This window comes from Lampetra fluviatilis, chromosome 5 (assembly GCF_964198595.1).
Source record: "Lampetra fluviatilis chromosome 5, kcLamFluv1.1, whole genome shotgun sequence".
Classification (NCBI taxonomy): domain Eukaryota; kingdom Metazoa; phylum Chordata; class Hyperoartia; order Petromyzontiformes; family Petromyzontidae; genus Lampetra; species Lampetra fluviatilis.
In genome coordinates this window covers 576712-598728 of record NC_136279.1, presented here as the reverse complement: position 1 = coordinate 598728, position 22017 = coordinate 576712, and the positions used below count along the sequence as shown (strand labels likewise).

Here is a 22017-nt window from a genome sequence, read left to right as displayed (position 1 = left end):
ACGTGTGCTGTGCCAGCATTCAGAGGCGCTGCCTGCTAACAGCACTCGCTCCAACAGTCTGTTAAGGCTATACGGGGGAACTTTGTGTTTGTGTGTCTGCCTGCACGTGTATGGATCTACGCTTGCGTGTGTCCGCGTTTGCGTCCAAGCATGCGCCCGCGTCACTGCGTCCGTATGCCCCTCCGCGTGCTTGCGCGTGCGTGCGAAGGCTGTGGGGGGGTGTGGGGCGCGCACCGATCTTGGTGGCGCTGTAGATGTTCTCGATGGGGAAGACGCCGCCAAGGCCGTAGAGCAGCACCTTGGCCAACGCCGGCACGAGCTGCGTGGTCGTCACCAGCACGTTCACGCAGTTCCCCCTGGGGGCGCGGGAGACACGGCACGCACGGGAGACGTGATGCAACGCTGCTCGTGCACTATGTTGCCGTATATTGATACGGTGTACTTTTCAAAGGGCAATGGCAGTAACAGACTGTGGGCTTTAGTCATGGCCAAATTATGCTCTTCTTCCACACCAATTGGGCCGCTTTTCATATAAACCATAAAAAACCACGCGTAGTCTGCTTCAAAGTGGATGTTAAAGATCGCGTTACATCATTTGAAGCGAGCAGGCCATTTGTGTGTTGGCGTCACGCTCCAAATTTGCCAAAATCAGAACATTTGCCCACAAATTACTCGATTGGGGTCACACAGCAGCGACACCTTCCCCTGCTTCAAATCCAGCGCAGGCTATGTCTGTGAGACATAGCGCCTTCCTACACAGTGGCACGACAGGAATGTCTCGAATAACAAACGTGCTAATCTGCCTCACTTCAGCAGAACCGGTGGAAACACTCACACACGTGCGACACAATGGAGTTTAATAAAACAACAACAACATTGAGATGTAAAATTGTCTCCGAGCGCCACGCGCTCGTCCCCGCTGGCCTGCCCCGCGCCAGCAGTCACCCCGTTGGCTTCGCGACCAAAAGTCTCCATGCCGGCGCTGGAGCTCAAAGTGGATTCCAACAGCTATAGGTGCAGAATAAACAATTCTGGCACCAGAAAGAGTGTCAATCTCGCTCTGACACATTAGAACAAAACAAAACCACGTTTGGTTTGTTTTGGAGCAGAGAGAGCGTGACTGCGTCATTTTGAAATTCGCGAAGTCTCAAAGCGCAAGGATTCAGTATTTGGCGCCTCACTAAATAAAAAAAATATAAGTTGGTGTTGTCGATTCTGTGTAGCTAAATCTAACAACGTACATTATGATTACGAAGTAAAGATGAGAAGCGTTGCCCATCATGGCTCTGTAGTCACAACAGAATTCGTTCCAAACAGAATTGGAAATTGTGCTGCCAGGAATTTGAAACGCGCTTCCGCCATCCCGCTAGAAATCCCACGAGAATTCTTTCCGATCCCAAAACGACGACATTGACCGAGCGATGTCATAAAGTGGCGAGGAGGCTTGTGGAGCGGACACGTGTTTTGCATTGCGGAGGGAGGGGTGTGGCAAACGCGGGCGGTGGGGTCTCAAGTCAAGTGGCAGACCACGCTGAGACCACGAGCGCCAGCAGCAGCAGCCATCCTCCGGTGCCGCCAACCCCCTCTGGGCAGAATCCCCGAACGAGCCCCCTTCCTCTCTCCGAGCGCCGGCGGGCGGGCGGAGGCGGCGGTGTGTGGGCTCACCGCGAGTATATCAAGGAGAGCGACTTGAGAGCCAGGGTGAGCCACGAGTCCGTGAGGGCCTCGATCTCCGCCCGGAGCTGGAGCCACGCCTCCCTCTTGGCGGGGCCCAGGAGGCCTGAGCGTGGAGCGACGGCGGAGGGAAACGGCGCGGAGGAACACGTCGTTATTCACAACGACGAGCACCGGAACAATCGGGGCGACCCCTACACAGGGGAACCTCTACACAGGGACCTCTACACAGGGACCTCTACACAGGGGACCTCTACACAGGGGACCTCTACACAGGAGACCTCTACACAGGGGACCTCTACACAGGGACCTCTACACAGGGGACCTCTACACAGGGGACCTCTACACAGGGGACCTCTACACGGGGAACCTCTACACAGGGGACCTCTACACAGGGGACCTCTACACGGGGGACCTCTACACGGGGGACCTCTACACAGGGACCTCTACACAGGGGACCTCTACACAGGGACCTCTACACAGGGGACCTCTACACAGGGACCTCTACACAGGGACCTCTACACGGGGAACCTCTACACAGGGACCTCTACACAGGGGACCTCTACACAGGGGACCTCTACACAGGGGACCTCTACACAGGGACCTCTACACGGGGGACCTCTACACGGGGGACCTCTACACAGGGACCTCTACACAGGGGACCTCTACACAGGGGACCTCTACACGGGGGACCTCTACACGGGGACCTCTACACAAGGACCTCTACACAGGGGACCTCTACACAGGGACCTCTACACAGGGAACCTCTACACAGGGAACCTCTACACAGGGACCTCTACACAGGGAACCTCTACACAGGGACCTCTACACAGGGAACCTCTACACAGGGACCTCTACACAGGGAACCTCTACACAGGGAACCTCTACACAGGGACCTCTACACAGGGAACCTCTACACAGGGACCTCTACACAGGGACCTCTACACGGGGACCTCTACACAGGGACCTCTACACAGGGAACCTCTACACAGGGACCTCTACACAGGGAACCTCTACACGGGGACCTCTACACAGGGAACCTCTACACAGGGACCTCTACACAGGGACCTCTACACAGGGAACCTCTACACAGGGGACCTCTACACAGGGAACCTCTACACGGGGACCTCTACACAGGGACCTCTACACAGGGGACCTCGACGAGAGCGCCAGCTCGACGCCTCGCAGACCGTTCAAGGACCACGCTGGGATAGGATGAAACTGTTGACAATTCGGGTGCCTCTGGGTTTAAACGTCAAGGCACACGGTGGAATGTTGCAGAATGGGGGGGATGGGGGGGATGGGGGAGATGGGGAACACCAGGGAATAGAGGGGCTTGGACGAGCGAGGAGGGATAGAAATGCGTGTGTCAAGGAATGAAAAACATGCATCACGTAATTTCTTTTGAAGCAAAGCCATTTCCTCCTCAAATGAACATTGTGCCCATTGCCTGCTGAGAGCTCAGAGCCAGTAGTCAGAATTCCACATTCTTATGGCAAGGAAAGTCTATCCATAGTACAACGCACACACAGACGTAGACATATACAGACCACCACACAGTCAGCCATACACATAGACACGAGACAGCTGTGCGCCAAACACTGCGAGCGGCTCCGCTGTGATTGAGCCGACGAGCGAGCGAGAGAAGGGGGGCGAGGGCGGCCTTGAGAGGCCGGAGGGGGAGGTGGGGGGAGAGGGGCGGTGGTGGGAGGGTGGCTGCACTCGCCTCCCACGTTGTTCTTGTAGCTGGTGTACATCTCCTTGACGCGCCGGTAGCGGAAGGCGAGCTTGCGCATCCAGTCCACGCCGCCGCGCACGCCCGTGGGCAGGCACAGGTTCGTGCTCGACGCGGCCGCCGCGTGGAACCCGTCCGTGCCAAAGTCGTACGTGCTGTGCCGCGGGGGGGGGGGGGGTAGCGGGGGGGGGGGTTACGGACTCGGCGGCGGTGATGGAGCCCCACGCACGTTGTGAAGCGAAACGTCGGACTTGTGCCCAACGGCGTGCGGCGTTGTGCAAAGCGCTTGGGGACGTTCTCCGCTAGTCGTTGCCCGGCACGTCTGGTGGCAGCCCTTGCGCTCGCGTGTTAGTTCTGCGATGCCAACGTCGTGCACGCGATCGTCGGCACTCACTTGTCGTAATTAACAGCACTAAGCTAACGAACGCGTTGGCTTTTACTCGAAGACAACTGCCTCTCACCTCAAGTCTTGTCCGTTATCATCCGAGGAAACGTCGTCGATGTGAACTTGATCACATTCCTGTAGGATAAACACGAATAAAGGCTCATTACAAAAACATCTCACGGTTCTCCATCATGGAAATGTTCCATCTCAATTCCTTCCCACCTGTCTCTCATCAATGGATCTGCTCCTTGAGGTAAACTGCAACATGTTTGTGTACATTTATTATTCTTCACAAAAAAAACGATTGCCAAGTTTCACATTCATACGTCAATGCCAGAGAGGCAATAACCACTCGTGATTGATGCGTCAAATAACTCAAAGAGGAATAAAGACAAAGCGTGGCTTACACAATCATTTGAGACGTCACCATCAACAATAAAGGGGGGTGGGGGATGCCAGGAGATGATGATGATGATGAGGAAGCGAGCGCTGCGTTCACTCCGCCAGTGCAGAGCGAGCGTTCACTCTGCCAGTGCTCACACGGCTCATGGGGCAGCAGCAAGTGAGGCCGAGCGCCTCGTGTTCCCACGTCGACAAGAGGCTGCGGTTAAACTCCGCTCTCGCTCCAGACATTTGTCACCTTCTCAACGTCTCAATGTGACACGGCCCTGCCAGAACCGGTGCGTGCCGAATGAGCGGCAGTGGGGAAGAACATGTTCTACTGCGCAGTTTTCCGACAGGAGTTTGACGAGCAATAAATAAATAATACAACTTCAACAATTGAATACCGCAAATATTTTATTCGCAATGGGAACGGGTGTGGCCAATGCCCTGCGGCGTCTCATGCCCATGCAAGCAGACACCTGCTGTGGACGCCACGAACCCGCGGGCCTGAGAGGTCACGTGGAGGTCTGCCGGCGCGACTCGCGACGCACCGGCGAGGATGCTCATCGCGAGTCGGCGCCCATCGATCCTGTCTGCCGCTCTCTGGAACGACGCTAATTAATTCACCTGGGCACCGTAGCCCGAGTGCACTATCGCATGCGGCTCCTGTCTGGTGTACTTCATCATCGTTCTCGTTAACGGTCCACGTCGCGGCAGGTGATTTTGACCGACGGAGGAAATGATCGCGATTTGCCGCTCGCTTAAATGCCTCGCCGCATCTCAGCGGCACCTCACACCGCATCTCAGCTCGACCATTGCAATTACCCCCTGCATTCTAGGCTGTGGTATTGGCTATGGATACTACAGCTCACGAGCGGGTTGTTTGTTTGGATACGGTACACCACACAATGGCATTCTCCCGTAAAGCGCGTCATCGGATCTTTAACATCCGCAAGTGCGTGCGACGGCAGTGCGAGCACGCGCTCCGAGGAGTAGCCCGACCCGGCGGTCTGTGCCCAGCACCGCTGCCGTATCCAGTGACACGATGGCAGAGTCACGACGCGGCACCGTGACATCCGCCACCACCGCCACCACCACGTCCAGCACGTCACTGCGTGCACAACTCCTTGCGGACGGCGCGTGCGCTCGACATCCGTGCGTGGCGTCACCAAGATTCTACACACGATCACTTAACAGCGGGAATTACTGGCGATAGCCGACTGGCTCGAGATGTAAATTGCCACCCTATCGTGTTTCATGGAGGGGTAATTATAGGGACATTATTACAGTCAGCGCCAGATCCACATGTTGATAAAACGGATGAAACGAATCACCTTGCCGATTTACCCATCTTTGGTGGCGGAGACTTTGACTTTGTGTTGAAAAAGTAATCATCCAAAAATGGACGTTCGCCATTACATAAGGTAGGCCAAAGCCTGTGGTGGCCCTGAGCCACGAATGGATATCCCACACTCCGATGGCAGGGACCAGCCTCTGCATCACGACGATGGCACCGCAGGCCCCCGCAGCAGCGAGGGCCGCGAGGGCCGCGGTGGCCGCGTACAGTGCGGCAGCACAGCCGGCGCAGCGTGAGCCACGCCGCTCCCTGGGCCCCGGGGCCCCGCAGCCGGCCCACAGCTGTTTCTCACCAGCAGTTTAAAAGCTTGCCCTTTGCCCTTTCCCGTCATGCCTCCCTGGCTCATGAAGAAATCTCTCACCGCCTGCACCACCCTTGTCGCTACTTCTCTGTTTTCTCCGCCACGCTTTGTTTTTAAAAACTATACTTTGTGAACAAATTCGGGAACCTGTGGTTATCCCTGCATGAAAACGGGGACCTATAGAGCGGCTTAAGTCTGTCCATTTTAGGCGATGTCCCTGCCGTCTGCCAGTGCCAGAAACATCGCCGTCTTATTTAAGTTGAAGTTACAATGGTAGGTTTATTTTATTTGTGCTTGTGTTGTCCATCAGTGCCAAATCAATGCACTATTGCAACTACCAATGCAGAAGTTTTACTTCTGTACGCATCTCTTGTGAAGGTGGCGAAATTATAACACAGCAGCAGTAACATGCTGTGTGCACTTGATTTGCGAGGCAACTGATGGTTTGAATGGTGATGGCACAGAGGGTGATGACGGTGATGATGATGGTGGTGGCACACAACAATAGAAACAAACATCGCCCAAAGTGCCTCAAGCAGTGATGGCGGGGGGGGGGCCTGCAGCCCCCCGGCCAAACTCTGTCCAGCGGCAGGGCCACTGGGGAGACACGCGCACAGCTCAGGCAAGCGTCCGCATGCCAAGATACTTTATTAAAAATATGAAGGAATAAAATAATCTCACTGCTCTGGGAGTTTTTCTTGGTGCAAAACAATAAAAAGCGCAGCTGGGTTGCTTTTGAAATAAAAATTACAGTTTAAAATGTTGTAATGCTGCAGAGACATTACTGCATTAGTAAAATGACTGCTGTACGCCTCGTGCCGTTCAAAAGGATTTTAAAAATACGATTACAGAATACATTGGTCATACACTGTGTAACACTTTTTTTTTTGTTTCTGGGTAGTAAGTGTTATTTGCTAATAGCTTATGCCTCAAAAGTACAGAAAATGGCTATTATTCCCCACAAACTTTGCTTGTGTGACCAGGACAGTGATATTTTGAAATGTACCTATTTTCCAGAACATTCCAGATAGATACAGTGCTGAGTAAACTTGGAGTAACTTCTAGAACATTCTAGAACTTCCCAGTAATATAAATAGCAGTATAAATACAAGGGCCTTAAGCCCACCAGTTCACTTTAGTTTCAGCTGCCTAAGTGGATACACGTCTGCATTTTTCTGAGAGGGCATCAAGAGGCTGCAAGCATCCGGCAGACGCATTTTGTTATGTGTGCGGCCGATTTGTCAAGACAAGAGCGAAAAAGTACTCTGTGGAAGCATCTGCTAAGATGTGTGAGGCCTACAAGGCATATTTCGGCATGCCTGTTGGGGATCAAGACAAACCATGGACACCTCATTTCACCTGCGAGCAATACAAACAAACTCTGTAAGGAAAGATGGACAATTGTTGCTCGGAATTTTATGTTATAAAATTTGTTAAAACTTATAAAATTGTAAAAGTTTTCAATTTTTTAATGTTGTACAATTTTCAATGTACTGTAATTGAAAAAATATATCATATATGAAAAATGTTGCGAGAATCTCTTGCACATTAGTCATGATTGAAATAAATGTATTTTTGTAGGATGGTACAGAGGGGAAAAGAGAGCCATGAAGTTCGCTATCCCAAGAATTTGGCGGGAACCCACTGACCACTCAAGCAACTGCTACTTCTGCATGGTGGACCCTTCCAAACGTCGGACTGGCAAGAATGCACCTGCTATCACCCCGATGCCACACTGCCATGAGTTCCCCGTACCTACTCCTCTGGAGAGAGAGAGCAGCCGTCTTTAAAAGAGAGCAGCAAGTCAGAGAGCGAGGAAGACGTTGTAGATCCAATGACAATTTCAGAGGTGGAGCTGAGGAGAAAAACCCATACTACCCCAACCAAAAAGACCTCAACGACTTGATCAGAGATCTTGGTCTCACCAAGTCTAATGCCAAGCTTTTGACGACTAGGCTCAAGCAGTGGAACTTGTTGTATGAAAGTGTGCAAGTCGCAGATCAGAGGAAGCATCACCAACCTTTTTGCAGCTTCTTCACCCGTCAAGATGGGCTCTGTTTCTGCCACCAATGTGACCAGTCTGTTCGAGGCAATCGGAATCACCTGTAACCAAAATGAGTGGCGTCTCTTCATTGACAGCTTATCCAGGAGCCTCAAAGCCGTGCTGCTCCATAATGGTAACAAGTACCCGTCTCTTCCTCTGGCTCACTCGGTGCACCTCAAAGAGGAATACAACAGCATCAAGACCTTGCTGGACGCCTTGAAGTATCATGAGTATGGCTGGGAGGTCATCGGAGACTTCAAAATGGTGGCATTCCTGATGGGTCTCCAAGGCGGTTTTACCAAGTTTCCCTGTTATCTTTGCCTTTGGGACAGCAGGGACACCAAGGCGCACTACCACAGGAGAACTGGCCACAGCGGACCGAGTTTCCTGTGGGGAGGAACAACGTCAAGTGGGAGCCACTGGTGGACCCCCGGAAGGTGCTGATGCCACCACTGCACATCAAATTGGGCCTTATGAAACAATTTGTCAGAGCTGTAGATAAGGAGTCGGCAGCCTTCAAGTACCTTCAAGACTTCTTCCCTAAGCTCTCTGAAGCAAAGGTCAAAGCCGGTGTCTTCATCGGACCACAGATAAAGAAGGTCCTGGAGTGCAATGAATTCCCCAAGAAGTTCACTAGTAAGGACAAAGCAGCTTGGAACAGCTTTGTCGCAGTGGTTCGTGGCTTCCTGGGCAAACACAAGGTCGACAACTATGTGGAGCTGGTTGAGACTGGTGAAGAACTACGGCACAATGGGCTGTAGGATGTCCCTCAAAGTCCGTATCCTTGATGCTCATCTTGATAAATTCAAGGAGAACATAGGAGCATACTCGGAGGAGCAAGGCGAGCGCTTCCACCAGGGTATACTGGACTTTGAACGCCGCTACCAATGACAGTAAAACGAGAACTTGATGGGAAACTACATTTGGGGGCTGATTCGTGAAAGTGATTTACAGTATAATCGTACATCTCGAAAAACTACTCACTTCTAAATCTTTTGTAGTCATTTTTGTATTACTTTAGTATAAATACATGTTAATTTTGATTCAAATGTTGTTTTTTCCTGACTTTATGTGAACGAAAAGACACAAAATCACCCATTTTCTCATTGAAAATAGGTACATTTCTAAATATCACTGTCCTGGTCACAAAAGCAAAGTTTGTGGGGAATAATAGCCATTTTATATACTTTTTAGGCATAAGCAATTACGAAATTAAACTGACTACCCAGGAACAAAAATTGTGTTACATAGTGATATTAGCGTGGATTTACATTTGAGAGCTCAGGAGGAGAAGAACTGCATTGTGGTCCTCTGGTGACTGAAAGACAGCAGCAGCAGTGATGCAGAGATGGACAACATTGGACCTGTTCCATCCTCATTGTAATGGGAATGCTGATTAATTCGTATTTGTTCCGGCCTGTACTGTTTTGCTGTCACGATAGGCTTTCTTCAACATTTACAGATTTGATTACTGTAATACAGTGCGCTTATGTAATATATGCTCGAGAAGCATATCATATATCATCAATTAAATAATAAAAGTAATTCCACTTATAGTCATACTCACGTAATGCCATCATCGGTCTCTCTCTATCCCCTGCTCAATGACAGAATTCTGATGTTGGTGCCACTGCGTGTGAAAGTGTGCCACTATATTGACTGCAGCACTTGAGTCAGCTGCCTTCAAGGTTTGCTCAGTTGGCAATGCTGAAGTCCGGGGTTCTTCGCTAACCTCAGTTGTGTCTCAACGTTTAATTCCCGTCCTCGCAGAGCAAATCCAGCCTCAAATGAGTCACCCGTCCTAATCAAATAACGATCCATAACCGTGGCAATTATCTCTTTAACGAGACCTCCGAAGAAACACGCGAGCACACACACTCGCAGGCTGCGACGACGATCCACTGACGTCAGGAGGCTTCTATTAACTTTATCAGTTCGATGGCAAAAACAAAATAAAGGTTCAACCGCTGTGCCACGTAAGTCGAAGCGATTGAGCCCCCACGGGGCGCCAGTAAACTGTTTACGTCACTCAGTGCCGCTGCTAATGACACGGCTCCCCGAGGCCGGCTGGACAGCGCCGTGAGGGCGCGCGGAGTTCAGGGAGCGAGCGAACCGCGCTAAATATTCCCGGCCCGCCGAGGACGATCGTTGCAAACGGGTAGCAGCGGCGGCGGCAGCAGCAGCAGCAGCAGCATTTGTCTTAGGATGACTCACGCGTCTCCATACAAACCACTCACGGCTTCACCACATTCCCCAGATTCAAAAACGAACTTTTGAAACTAAACCAAATTTGTTTTATTTTACCAGGTAAGGCCTACTGAGCTATACAACCCTTTTTCAGACACGACCTGGCGACAAGTGACAGCTCAACGATGTGGTTTATCACGTGGACTTGTATAGCAGCCAAATACTCCAAACGCATGTTTCTAAATGTTGAGGGAAAAACCGGAGGACCTGGAGAAAAATCTACGTGACCACGGGGAGAGAGACATGCAAACTCTACATATACATGTGCCAGGATTGGGATCGAACCCACAACGCCCTGTATACCAGGTGAGGTAGTTAACATCTCGCCATCATAGCAAGCCACAGCCACCTCCTTTCAAATGGAGAAAAAATGCTCATCCCTAAATTTCGCAGTGGAAATTTAAAATTGCTATGACAGAGGAATGATATCCATAAACTTCCACTGCTAACTTCTCACAAAATGGTTGCCTTTTTACGGACCATGGATAGATTGGATGATGAGCTGAGTCCACCAGGTCCAGTTTATAATCAAATTCAGATATTTGCAAATCTCGCCTATGGAGTTGTAAGATGCCAACAATGGTGATACACTGAGAACAATTTCTCAGATTAAAATAATCTCACTGCATGATTAATTAGTTATCAAATTTCTTGCCTAAAAACTTGCGTAAATAATATTCTTAAAAAACTCAACACTGTCGTCAATGTTAGAAAACTGCCCAACTCAGGACTCCACCAAAGCGCTCCTGCCTGGCCTTCAAGCCCTTCAGCCACACACCTGCACGTTCTCCCTGGCACCTTAAACTCTACGTGCTCTCACTACCCATGACAACTTTGCTGCTGCTTTTAGAATTTTCTCATACGAGGGTTTCCTCTTTTCTTCTCTATAATTCATTTTCCTGTATCTTCTCCACGTAACTCATTTACATTTTAATCCGATCGTGTCTTTCATACTCTACGAATGCACTGCACATTCCTTGCCCCTAATAGCTCTGTCCAGCACCCCGAGAGTCATTTAGAATTTTGACTCCGTACAAGAATACAAATCAAACGCTTTGCATTGCTGCGCTGCAAACTAGAATGCGCATAAAGTTGAAGGGCAGAGCAGATTTTGAGGAGGGGCTGGGGGTGGTGGTGGGGGCGGTAGAGGGTGGAGGTAGGAGGGGGTGACAGTGGGGGGGGTGGAGGTGGAAGGGGGTGACAGTGGGGGGGGGTTGAAGGCGATCGTAAAGCCTCCTGTGGCCTTCGTGGTCCGCGGGCCGTGTGGGCGAGCCGAGCCGCGAGTGGCCCGGCCTGAACCGCGCCGCCACCGCTGTGATTGACCGCACCACGTGTGCGTTTAATGAGAAGAAAACACCGCCCCCCCCCATCCCATGGGCTCTCGGGTCTCTGGTGCAAACCCCGCTGGAGATGACGCGTGGCTCCGCCAGCGCTGACCCGGGGCCGCTCCACTCCTCGAGTTGTATTTTTGCGCACAGCGCAAGATGTGGGCCATTAATTCGGCAAATGAAAAGTTTTTGTTGTTTCAGACAAAAAAAACCCGCTACCTGTGGTACAGAAATGGAACGACATTCCGACGCATGCCGAAGCGCGCCAAACCCCTTTTGGCTGGGTGAGTGGTTATTTTTATAAAGAGAGCCCCGAGTGTGGATATTCTCTGCCCTTTTGTCATGTTGTGCACTTTTGATGTATCTGCGTACTGTGCAACTGCCCAGCCACTGCTCATACAGACATCGAGATAAGCCTCGGACTTAAAAAAAAAGATATTTCTGAGATTGTGCGATATTCGTAAACGTTACACCATGAACGAAACGCGCCACATTCATTTCCTTAACCGTCACAATCTTTGATGCGTGAACTCTTTTAATCGAACACAGGCACACACCACACGTGCACCGCATGAACTGGAGCCACGATATTCACGCTTATATCTCTTTCTGAGGCAAACATGACCGATACGAATATTAAGAGAGTAATCCATGAGTACGACAATAGAATTGCCAGCAATGATTAAAACGCTGAACCAAAGCGATACACAGTGGATTGAGACACTGCATTAAGTGGGCAATAAAGCGCACGCGTTATCGAACACCGCCGTCAACAGCACAACCGCAGAGAACGAACTTCCCGCCACGGCGAGCGTGCGACTACGACGAGCGGAGCCATTCGCATCGCAGGAGGAGGAACGACGACACGCGGAGGAGTGCTGCTCACAAACCGCAGGAAGGATGATGTGGCTTCCTGCTGTTTGCGAGCAGCACACCTCTATAATTATTTTGTCAATTAAACTCAATCTCACGCTCGTAATACGTGCACCGAATATTTATAAATTGTTGGTTTCAGGTGAATGGAAAGGGCGCGAGGGAACAAACGAGACTGATCATGCGGGACGAGCAAAGCAAAGAAGACGCAAAAATTAGATAGAATATAATTTAAATCAAATTCTGACCCTGACTAGTGGCATTTCATCGAGTGGAGCGGCGGGAGTGCTCGCTACACATCCCGGAGCTATGCTTCCTCTGCTGTACGTGCTCAATGTGGATCTCCCGTGGAGCGGCAAATATGCTCTCACCGCCTCTCTAACCCTCAATTTCGCCTCTTGATGACTGTATCCAATGCTGTTAACCCTGCATCACACAGCATTGGCCTACCAGAAAGTGGAAACTGTGACACAAATTCAGAGCAAGGTGCTGAGCTGCAACAAAAGGCATTTCTAATGTTGCCTCCTGAAATATTCAGGGAGGTTTGGGGAGGATATAAGAAAATTCCTTTCCTGACCTGGGAGATCTGCCATCCCTGAAGCATAAATAGTCTCCACTTAACAAAGCCCTCAGTGGATGCTCTCTGTAAGCACCGGTCGCACGAAGCTTTTAAAGCACGAGCAAATAAAAAATAACAACATTGCACGAAGAAGCATCCCAAGTCTAAATAGCGCCGACCGGCGCCGTGACCCATGCGCCGGAGAAACGGCGACGTGGAAACATCGACGCACGAGTCCGCGACGCTCGCATTCCACCAAGAGGGCTCCGTCATCCGGGGCTTAAGTTGTTTGGGAAGCGTCAAGGACCAGCGAGCTTCCAGTCGCTGGTTGATGGCCAGCCCCGTGGTGGGGCGCAAGCGCCCTTCGCGAGCGACGGCTCCCCCGCCAGCGCAGACGCCTTGGGCCGGAGCGCGTGCTGCGCTGGTGGCGGGGCAAGGGGATGTCGGAACAGCGGCAGCTCCATCCCCATCCTCGGTGAAGGGGAATGGAAACCCGTTCTGCTCGAAGGCTTTTATTTATCTGTGTGAAATCACATTGAGAATTACTAACCCTTTTCGAAGGAAGGAAAGTAATTTCCTATTCAAATGACCATCGATACAGTGCTCATTTCCTGCTAACAGCCCTGAACCTCTGGTCAAAATTCCACATTCCTATGGCAGGGGTGAGTTTATCCATAGGACACACACACAAAGTGCTCCCGGAGGGTTGACAGGCCGAGTCAACCCTGAACCAGGATGTGAACTCGCTACCTTCTGATTACGAGCCGCTTGCTCTACCGCTGAGAGCCACCTGCAATGTATTGATCGGTATGATTATTTTCTTCCTTCAAACTTTTTTAGTCCCTCCATCTCAAAATGTATCCCTGCCCATTTTGGCTACAACGGCAGAGCGTAGTTTTGCGTTTGGCCGATTGTCAGCGCGTGGTTATTCATGTTCTGCCAGTACGTGGAAACTGCTGTGTGCAACAGCGCAGTGAATAAACAACATATCTTGGAAACGAATACATAAATGCATGGCGATGCTGTAAAAAAAAACTGTAGTAATAGCCAACAATGCGGGATAATGACCCGGGCACAGTCACCTCCGCCGTGTGTGCCAGCGTGGCGGAGCTCGGGGGTCGTAACGAGCCTGGGACGTTTGTTTGGGGCGTGAAACGCGTGGTTTCTCTTTCAGCACCTTTCAGGGTCTGGGAATATTTAGAGCGCACACAACACTCCGCTCCTTCCCGTCGTCCCTTAACGAGAGAGATGTTTGGAGAATGAGAAAACAAAGGGATATCACTCCGCATCGTCGTGGACGCCGCACTTTAATTAGAGGTCACAAGTTCAGCTTGTATTGAGGTGACAAAAGGCTAAGGTGCAGCGCTGCAATTTCTCACGCCACTCGTAGCAGGACCTCCACTCGGGAAAACTCTTAAGGGTATTTGGTCTACTCTTTCACATATTGGAAGATGTGGGCGTACCCACATTTTAAACCGTACGGAACATAGACATTTGAAGAGAAATGCTGCGGCCACTTTCCAGATGTTGTGGAGTCACCTTTCTCAAGCAAGATTATTACCGTTCCACGTGACGGGATGACTGCCAGTTCCAAAGAGGCAAATGTTTGCAATGTCTCAAGGTTTAACATGATGAGATTTACGACTCAGGTCTCCAACGATAAACACGACTGGCTCAACTCGAAAATTCTGTAAAGTCAGAGGAATCAGCGCAGAGATAATGAAAAATGAAAGTGTGACGAACCGATTTACGCGCGCGCGGTTTTCGCATTGAGCAGCGCTGCAGGCCACCGTGATGAATTATTCTTCCGAGCTTCGGCGTTCTTGGTTGTTTTCTCAAGGCTAAGTCTGCGCTTTGTCAGTAAACCCATAACAAATCGCAAGCAGCGCAAAAAAAAGCATCCGATTAAAAAAGGCGGCGGCATAAATGTTCTTTACGTATTGCGTGCTCTAGCCTGGCTACAATTCCCAGACTCCCCCTAGTTGGTGCTCATTACATCCTGGGTCAAGGGTGGCCTGGTCCCTCTCTCCCCAAGGGTTAAAAACATCACAGCATCACAGCATTCTTACCCCGAGCCCACGACCCCCTCCACGGCCCCTTCCACGGCCCCCCTGGGCGCCCTCGCCTCCCCCCGCAGCGGAGCCGCGCGGCGACCTCGCCGCGACCCCGCACACGGTCACAGCGCCGCCGCGACGACGACGACGCCGCGACGACGCCGACGAGGTGCGTGGCACACGGGCGGAGCGGTGCCTCTTCTCGTGGCGGGGGGGGGAGCTGGGCTCCGGCTCCCCGGAGAGAAGCCGCGTCCCGCCTCCGCTCGGGGGATGGTGAAAGAGGTGAAGGTGAAGGTGAGCGCCGAGGAGCGGCTCGCTTCTTAGCAGATTGTCACGCCGATTGGAGAGCGCCCTTCGCTGGAACTTAATTGAGGTCACCGAGGTACACGGCGAGGCCGCCAAGGAACAGTTAAGTAATCCGGCTTGAGGCGCAATTTAAAATGGCCCTGGTTAAAGTAGTGCAGGGTCTCCCTCAATTACGAGTCAAAAGCCAACGACTGCGCTACAAAGGATTCTAATTGAGTTTAAATGCGAATCAAGCAGCCCGCTGCGGTTTGCTATCAATGCGCGGGTTTTGTTAATTTGTAAGACGATGCCTCTGATCCGAGGTGCCTCGCTGTGCCCGCCTCTCTCCTCGGAGCCACGCGGCTCGACGCCGAGAGACCACCGCTGGCTCCAGCTGCACTCGCACTCCGTCCTGCTGACTCAGCCCCCCGCTGTCATTATGTAGACTTCCCCTCGCCTCTGCAACAGCAACGCCGTCCCCCTCTGCACGCCCTGCAGAGCGCTACCTCCCGCTCAAGTGGCGGTGCTGCAACAGACCACGCGCTGCCGCCACGATGCCGTCGTGATGCTCGGCATGCCGGGCGTGCGCAATCTCAGAGCTCGCCGGTTATACTTTACCTCGCTGCGCAGCAGATGGCACGACGGAGCAATCCTTTCAACCCCTCCGTCGCTGTCCACTGAGCAGTGGAGATGGGTATACCGCTGGTTAGTCAATCAGTAGGTTGAGCCATGGGGTAAAGTGCGGGTATTACCGCCCAATCCAAGATGTATGGCCAACGTAGAAGAGTAGGCCAATATGCACTCTCGCAGGGGCTCCTCGAGAACTGCTTCGAGTGGAGGCCCTTCCACCGGTAGTTTTGGGACGGCCACATTTTCAACTCTCGTGGAGTCGGTGGCCTAAACTATAGCACGCGAACTCCGCGGCGTTCACCTCGTCGCGGGAAGGAAAAACGACGACGCGGGCGGAGCACAAAGAGCTCCGAGAGCCGCGCCAGGCCGGGCAACCCCAGCGGGGGAGTGGAGCGAGGGGGCGGGCTGAGGGGCGCACACAAACGAGTTCACGAGAAAGCAGAGCGAGCAGGAGCGGTGGGAAATTTACGCTTCTCCCACCGGGGCCTGCGAAACCTCAGACCGCGCACACCGCCGGACAGGCGGCACCGGCGGGCGCTCGCGGGACACCGCGCGGGCGCGCCCCTCCGTGTGATCTCCATTGATAAGTTACGCACGGATGGGGTTACTAAAGGCAAACAGCGTATTTCACACAGGTGACAGCTTACGTGGCCCCAACCGTAGAATGAACTGATCCGTGCTTTGAGCAAGGACAGGAATTATACTCGGGTCACGTTTGTTTTTCCTCCGCAGTAGTAATGAAGAGCAAAGAAATATGGACCGGTGCCCAAAACAACACGGGCACTTACAGCTTAAAGTGGCGTTCGGCTCGCGTTAAATAAATCATAACGAGCCGGCGAATACTTCACGCGCGCCGACCCGCAGAGAGCCGTGTAAATTATGGAGCGGCTCTGGAGCACGCGTCATCATCGTGAGCGAGCGAGTCGACCGTTTGGCGCCCAGCTTCTGGACCGCCCGCAACACGGCGTTGACGAGGAGCTGAACGTCGTGATCAACACTCAGCGTCGTGATCAACACTCAGCGTCGTGATCAACACTCAGCGTCGTGATCAACACTCAGCGTCGTGATCAACACCCAGCGTCGTGATCAACACTCAGCGTCGTGATCAACACTCAGCGTCGTGATCAACACTCAGCATCGTGATCAACACCTAGCGTCGTTATCAACACCCAGCGTCGTGATCAACACCCAGCGTCGTGATCAACACCCAGCGTCGTGATCAACACTCAGCGTCGTGATCAACACTCAGCGTCGTGATCAACACTCAGCGTCGTGATCAACACTCAGCGTCGTGATCAACACTCAGCGTCGTGATCAACACTCAGCGTCGTGATCAACACTCAGCGTCGTGATCAACACTCAGCGTCGTGATCAACACTCAGCGTCGTGATCAACACTCAGCGTCGTGATCAACACTCAGCGTCGTGATCAACACTCAGCGTCGTGATCAACACTCAGCGTCGTGATCAACACTCAGCGTGACGATTATTGGCGCCGCTCTTCTGCCCAACAACTATTCAAACTTATTGCCATGCTATTTAAAAAAAAATCATTAAATTATTAAACTATTATATCCTTTTGCCATGTTTTTACTTAAGAATGATGCTCTTTCTGTAGTTCACTCAACGCAAGAATATAATTTTTTTCTGTGTCCACAGGAGGCAATTATCCGATGATATGTTGCAGTTGCATGGAGTGTGCGCGCTGTATGAGGACCGCTGACACCACGGAGTGCGCACCGCCTCTCCGGCGAGAGAGCCAAGATGGATTGCCCGTGCCGCGTGCCTCGCCGTTTACCCGGGTCCCATTCTTTACGAACTCCAGGGACTGCTCCGCTGAGAAATTCATAACCCACGTCACACCGCTGTGCGTGTGTGTGCTCGTGCGTACGTGCGTGTGCTCGTGCGTTCTTGAGAGAGAGTGCGGTGCAGCAGCGTAGTGGACAGCGCTCTGCGCAGCGAACCCAACGACCCAAGTTCGATTCTCGCCCGCCGCCAACATCAGTGGGAAATATCTGAACTGATTCTGGGCCTCCCATAAGTCAACTCAGCCTTAAATGAGTGCATGATTTGTCGTGTGAGCATTAGGGCTGGAGGACACAAAGGCAGCCGGGCGTGGCGCTGGCTACACCATCACCTCGTGCACCGTGCCGGCCAGTGTCGGCTACACAAGAGATGTTTGTCTTTGTGTCAGATTACGTCGTTGTATATATGCATTCATACGTGCATTTCGTTAAGTTGGCAAAGTGGTCAGCTCACAACCTCATGGTTGCAAAAATCATATCCTGGTCGGGGCCAGTAAAATATTTACCACTTATTCACCCAGGGCTATTGAGTTTATGAGAGTAGCATTGCTTATTTTGAACTTTTTTGGCAAATAAAAATTTCATTAAAAGATCATTCTTAATCCACTAATCCAGGGAAAACAACTGCACTCGGCAGCTTAACTGTCAGAAAATTACCACCAGACTACACAGCTGTTCCTAATTCTCCAGAAAACCTTCACGTTTTGTGAACCGCTGAGTAAATATCCACAAGCTTGTACTGCAACTTTCATCGTGACATCTTAATTTAATTTGCGCTCTCCAATCATTCTCACTTAAGTCTCACACGTGGGTACTGGTGTCTCTGCAACCACTCGCCAGATACTCGGGCTCACGTCAATGTGACGTGATTGTCCTTCGTGGAGGACTTTCCCGTGCCTGACTTTCCTTTGACTGACTTTTCTTCGACTGACTTTCCTTTGACTGACTTTGCCTCGACTAACCTTTCTGTCGCCGACTTTTCCGTCGCCGACTTTCCAGCACCGGCACTGACCTCAAGGTCGTTGAAGAACAAGTGTGTGTCCGCCAGGTTGAAGATCATCTCCTCCATCCTGAGCCCAAGGGAGACAGACGTCGCAGGGTCCTGGAACAAACGCAAGCGGCACGTCAGTCACCCGGGGCGGGGGCTGTCTCCCGTCCGCAGTGCAGACGGGGCAGGCCCCCCGGGAGACGCGAGAGGCCCCACTGCCCGGGGGCACCCTGGGAGACGCCATCGTCGATGTATCATTTTGTGTCGTTTTCGCCATCTCGTTTCGATGTTCCCTCGTTATTTCAGGCTCCTTTGTAATAGTTTTGTTCACTCCGTGAGCCGAAAGTTAACATTAGCGTGTCCGTTGCATATATTTTTTAAACTAATCGTGCACACGATTTGGCGAATGCATCACGAATGTAAAAAACATGTTTTGCCTGATGCATGGTTAAACGGCAAGTCCTCGTCAAGGGCACTAGTCTCATTGGTCTGCGAGGAGGACGAGTATTTGCGATTTGCTCGTGGCCATGCGGGAAGATGCTCGTTCGGATGCAAACCAAATGAGTTTAACAAACGCCGGGTGGGGGAATAACGGAAAAAACGGAAAATAATCGGTGAGAGCGGAGCCTATTTACGGTGTCCTCGGAAGCATCGCATGGCTGGTCACAACCAAATAAACACGCGGGAATTTACGGGAAGGGCTGACATTTCTAATTAAACCCGCAGGTTGGAGGCCTCTGGCCAGCCCATGCAAAACACCTAAAAAACATCCCTGCCGTTGGAGAGTGTAAATCTGTCACCGGTCAACCCTAAGGGTCAAAAATGAGGTTCTGCTTCAAGAGCGCCGGGCCAAACTAAAGGCAACAACATTCCAAATAACAGAGAGAGTGAGGGGTGCATAAGTCAATGTACAACTCTAGCTCGCAGCAACCAATCCTTCTCTTTTAATAACTGTTTTTTTTTTAAACAAATCTCTAAGTTATGTCAAGGAGCGCGTAACATTATTAACAATACCTTGTCATTGCAGCGTGCACAAAGGACCGTGTAAAACATTTCTACCCAACGTGAACCAATGTATTCTTTTGCCCCAGGTTTCTAACCTGCGGTGTGGATTGCAGCTGCATCCCTATAAGAGGACAGCTCCAAGCCGATGTAAGCTACAACATGAACGAGACAGTACAAATAAAACTCTAGAGCTTGACAAACACGGCCTGCGAAACGTGAAGCATCCGTCCGGTATATCCCGTGTCCGCGTTTGCAAACATCGCAGGGAATCATCAAAGTCGTCGGTAAATAATAACAGCCTCGTTGCACGAATGTTGGCGGGTTTTTATAATAATGCCGGACGTGAATTTAGCGGGATTGCTTGGCTTTGCATGCGTGCGCGCCGTTTTGAGTATCGTTCAAATTCTGCGCATTCCACGGACAATTTTTGCCCCATGACTCAGAGGGTGAATCATAACCGGCGAGCCGCGGTGTACGTGCCGCTCCGTCGAGGACACGCGTTCGCAGCAGGAAAGACGATTTGGCTGTTACTTTAGCGTGATGGGGTTTTTTTTCCGCCAGCGAATAACCTGAAGCCAAAATTCCAAGCGCATTAACGGCGCGTCACGCGACAGCACTTACGCAAACCCTGAGCACGCGCGAGTTGTGTGGACTTAAGTTAGCAGGGTGGCACGGGTGGCGTACGCACACGAATATCCACGCTCTGACTTTACAGCCATGTGTGCGCGTGTCGGAACAGGCAAAGCAACCGTGTGGGTGCACACGTTTGTGTGGTTTGCGTGGTAACGGTCCAATCACGTGCATCTTACTTTGTGCACATGCGCTCGCACGTTTTAAAGATACACAAGACATTCACTTGAAAGCAGAATGTAAGTGTGTGGGCTGCACACTTGCCTGTGCATATGTATGTATGGATATTAACGTGTGTGGGACAGTGATTGGCGCACTCTGCTACAAACTTAAAAACCTCGGTTTGATTCTTGGCCGTGGTTAACATCTGTATAAAGTAATATCAGAATCTGTTCTGACGACATGCTGGCTAAAATCAATCCAGTGAAGTGCGAAAACTCTACAAAGGTGAAAGCATCCAGGAAAGGAAATGGCCGCGCGTGTGTGTATGTGCGTGGTGCTGGCCACCCACCCCCTCGTGTGCCGTGCTGGCCTTAATAGGTGCTCGCTAACAGCACTTGCCCCTACAGTCTGTTAAGGCTATACGGGCGATCGTTATCTTTGTCTGTGTGTGGGTGGGAGCTCACATATCCGTGAAAGACCTGGACAAAGTCCCATCGGTGAGCTCCTCCAGCAGGCAAGGCTGCGTTGGCTGGGTCACGTAGCCCGCATGCCCAGCCACCGCATGCCTAAACAGCTTTTGTTCAGCCGGATCGAGGGGGCTAAATGGGCGTACCACGGGCTAAAGAGATGGAGTGATGTGGTACAGGAGGATGTGGAGCTGAGTGGACTAGCTGATGACTGGTACCAGTGGTGTCAAGATCAGCCTCTGTGGAGGAGGCTCGTGAAGAACGCTACTGGGCAGTTGGAGGCAGTCGCCCTTCAACAACAACGGAGGGCAGAGGAGCGACGCTCACAACAACGAGCGGAGCGCCGGGTGGCGAAAGCACAGCAAGTTGGCACAGTAGGGTGCACAGGTGGTGCATCAGCCAGTCATCTCGGTCATCTCAGTCAGTCGACCCGTGGCACCTGGGTCTGCCCCGTGACCTCCTGCCAGCGGGCGTTCGACACTTCACGTGACCTCAACGTGCACATAGCCTGGCACAAGCGTCGTGGTGATGTCACTGCCACTTAGTGGCGAATGGCGGTTGTTGTTGTGTGGGAGCAGTAGTGTCTCAGTTTCATTTTCAGTTTCATGTTTGAGGAATAATAACTCTTGACTCGGGTGCAAAAACATGAACAAGGGGGTAGGCACGCTGTGCTATGGGCCTGGCGATCCGAGTTCGATTCCCACTCACAGCCAACACCAGTGTCGATTATCTGAACTGGACCTGAGTCTCCCCTAGGTCGACTGAGCCTCAAATGAGTACCTGGTGCGGTGTGTAAACATCGCCACTGGGGAGACAAAGGCGGCCGGGCATGGTGCTCGCCACCCACCCCCTCATGCGCTGTGCCGTCCTTCATAGGTGCTCGCTAACAGCACTTGCCCCAACAGTCTGTTCAAGGCTATACAGGGGATATCTGTCTTTGTACAAGAGCAAACCGAATAAACTGTGCGTGAGGTTTTCTGCTGGAATTCGTGTCGTTTGATTTTTCCATGGAACTTGAGGTCAACAGAAACGCTTCGCATGGTGCCTGATAATGCTGAACCATGCGTCACGTGGCCAGAGGGGTGCACGGTCGCTCCCCACTGTG

General features: G+C 51.7%; 1 protein-coding gene across 8 annotated transcripts in view; it reads right to left on the bottom strand.

Annotated features, from left to right (window-relative positions):
- LOC144932358 (protein phosphatase EYA1-like) overlaps positions 1–22017 on the bottom strand; it is a 101885-nt gene that overhangs the window by 12443 nt on the left and 67425 nt on the right. For all 8 annotated transcript variants that reach the window (XM_078856312.1, XM_078856311.1, XM_078856317.1 and 5 more), the window contains 5 exons: positions 18673–18762; positions 3871–3929; positions 3401–3564; positions 1666–1780; positions 235–356 (listed from right to left, as the gene is read on the bottom strand). In XM_078856312.1, the coding sequence (XP_078712438.1) occupies positions 235–356; positions 1666–1780; positions 3401–3564; positions 3871–3929; positions 18673–18762 (550 nt within the window). The remainder of the gene's footprint in view (positions 1–234; positions 357–1665; positions 1781–3400; positions 3565–3870; positions 3930–18672; positions 18763–22017) is intronic.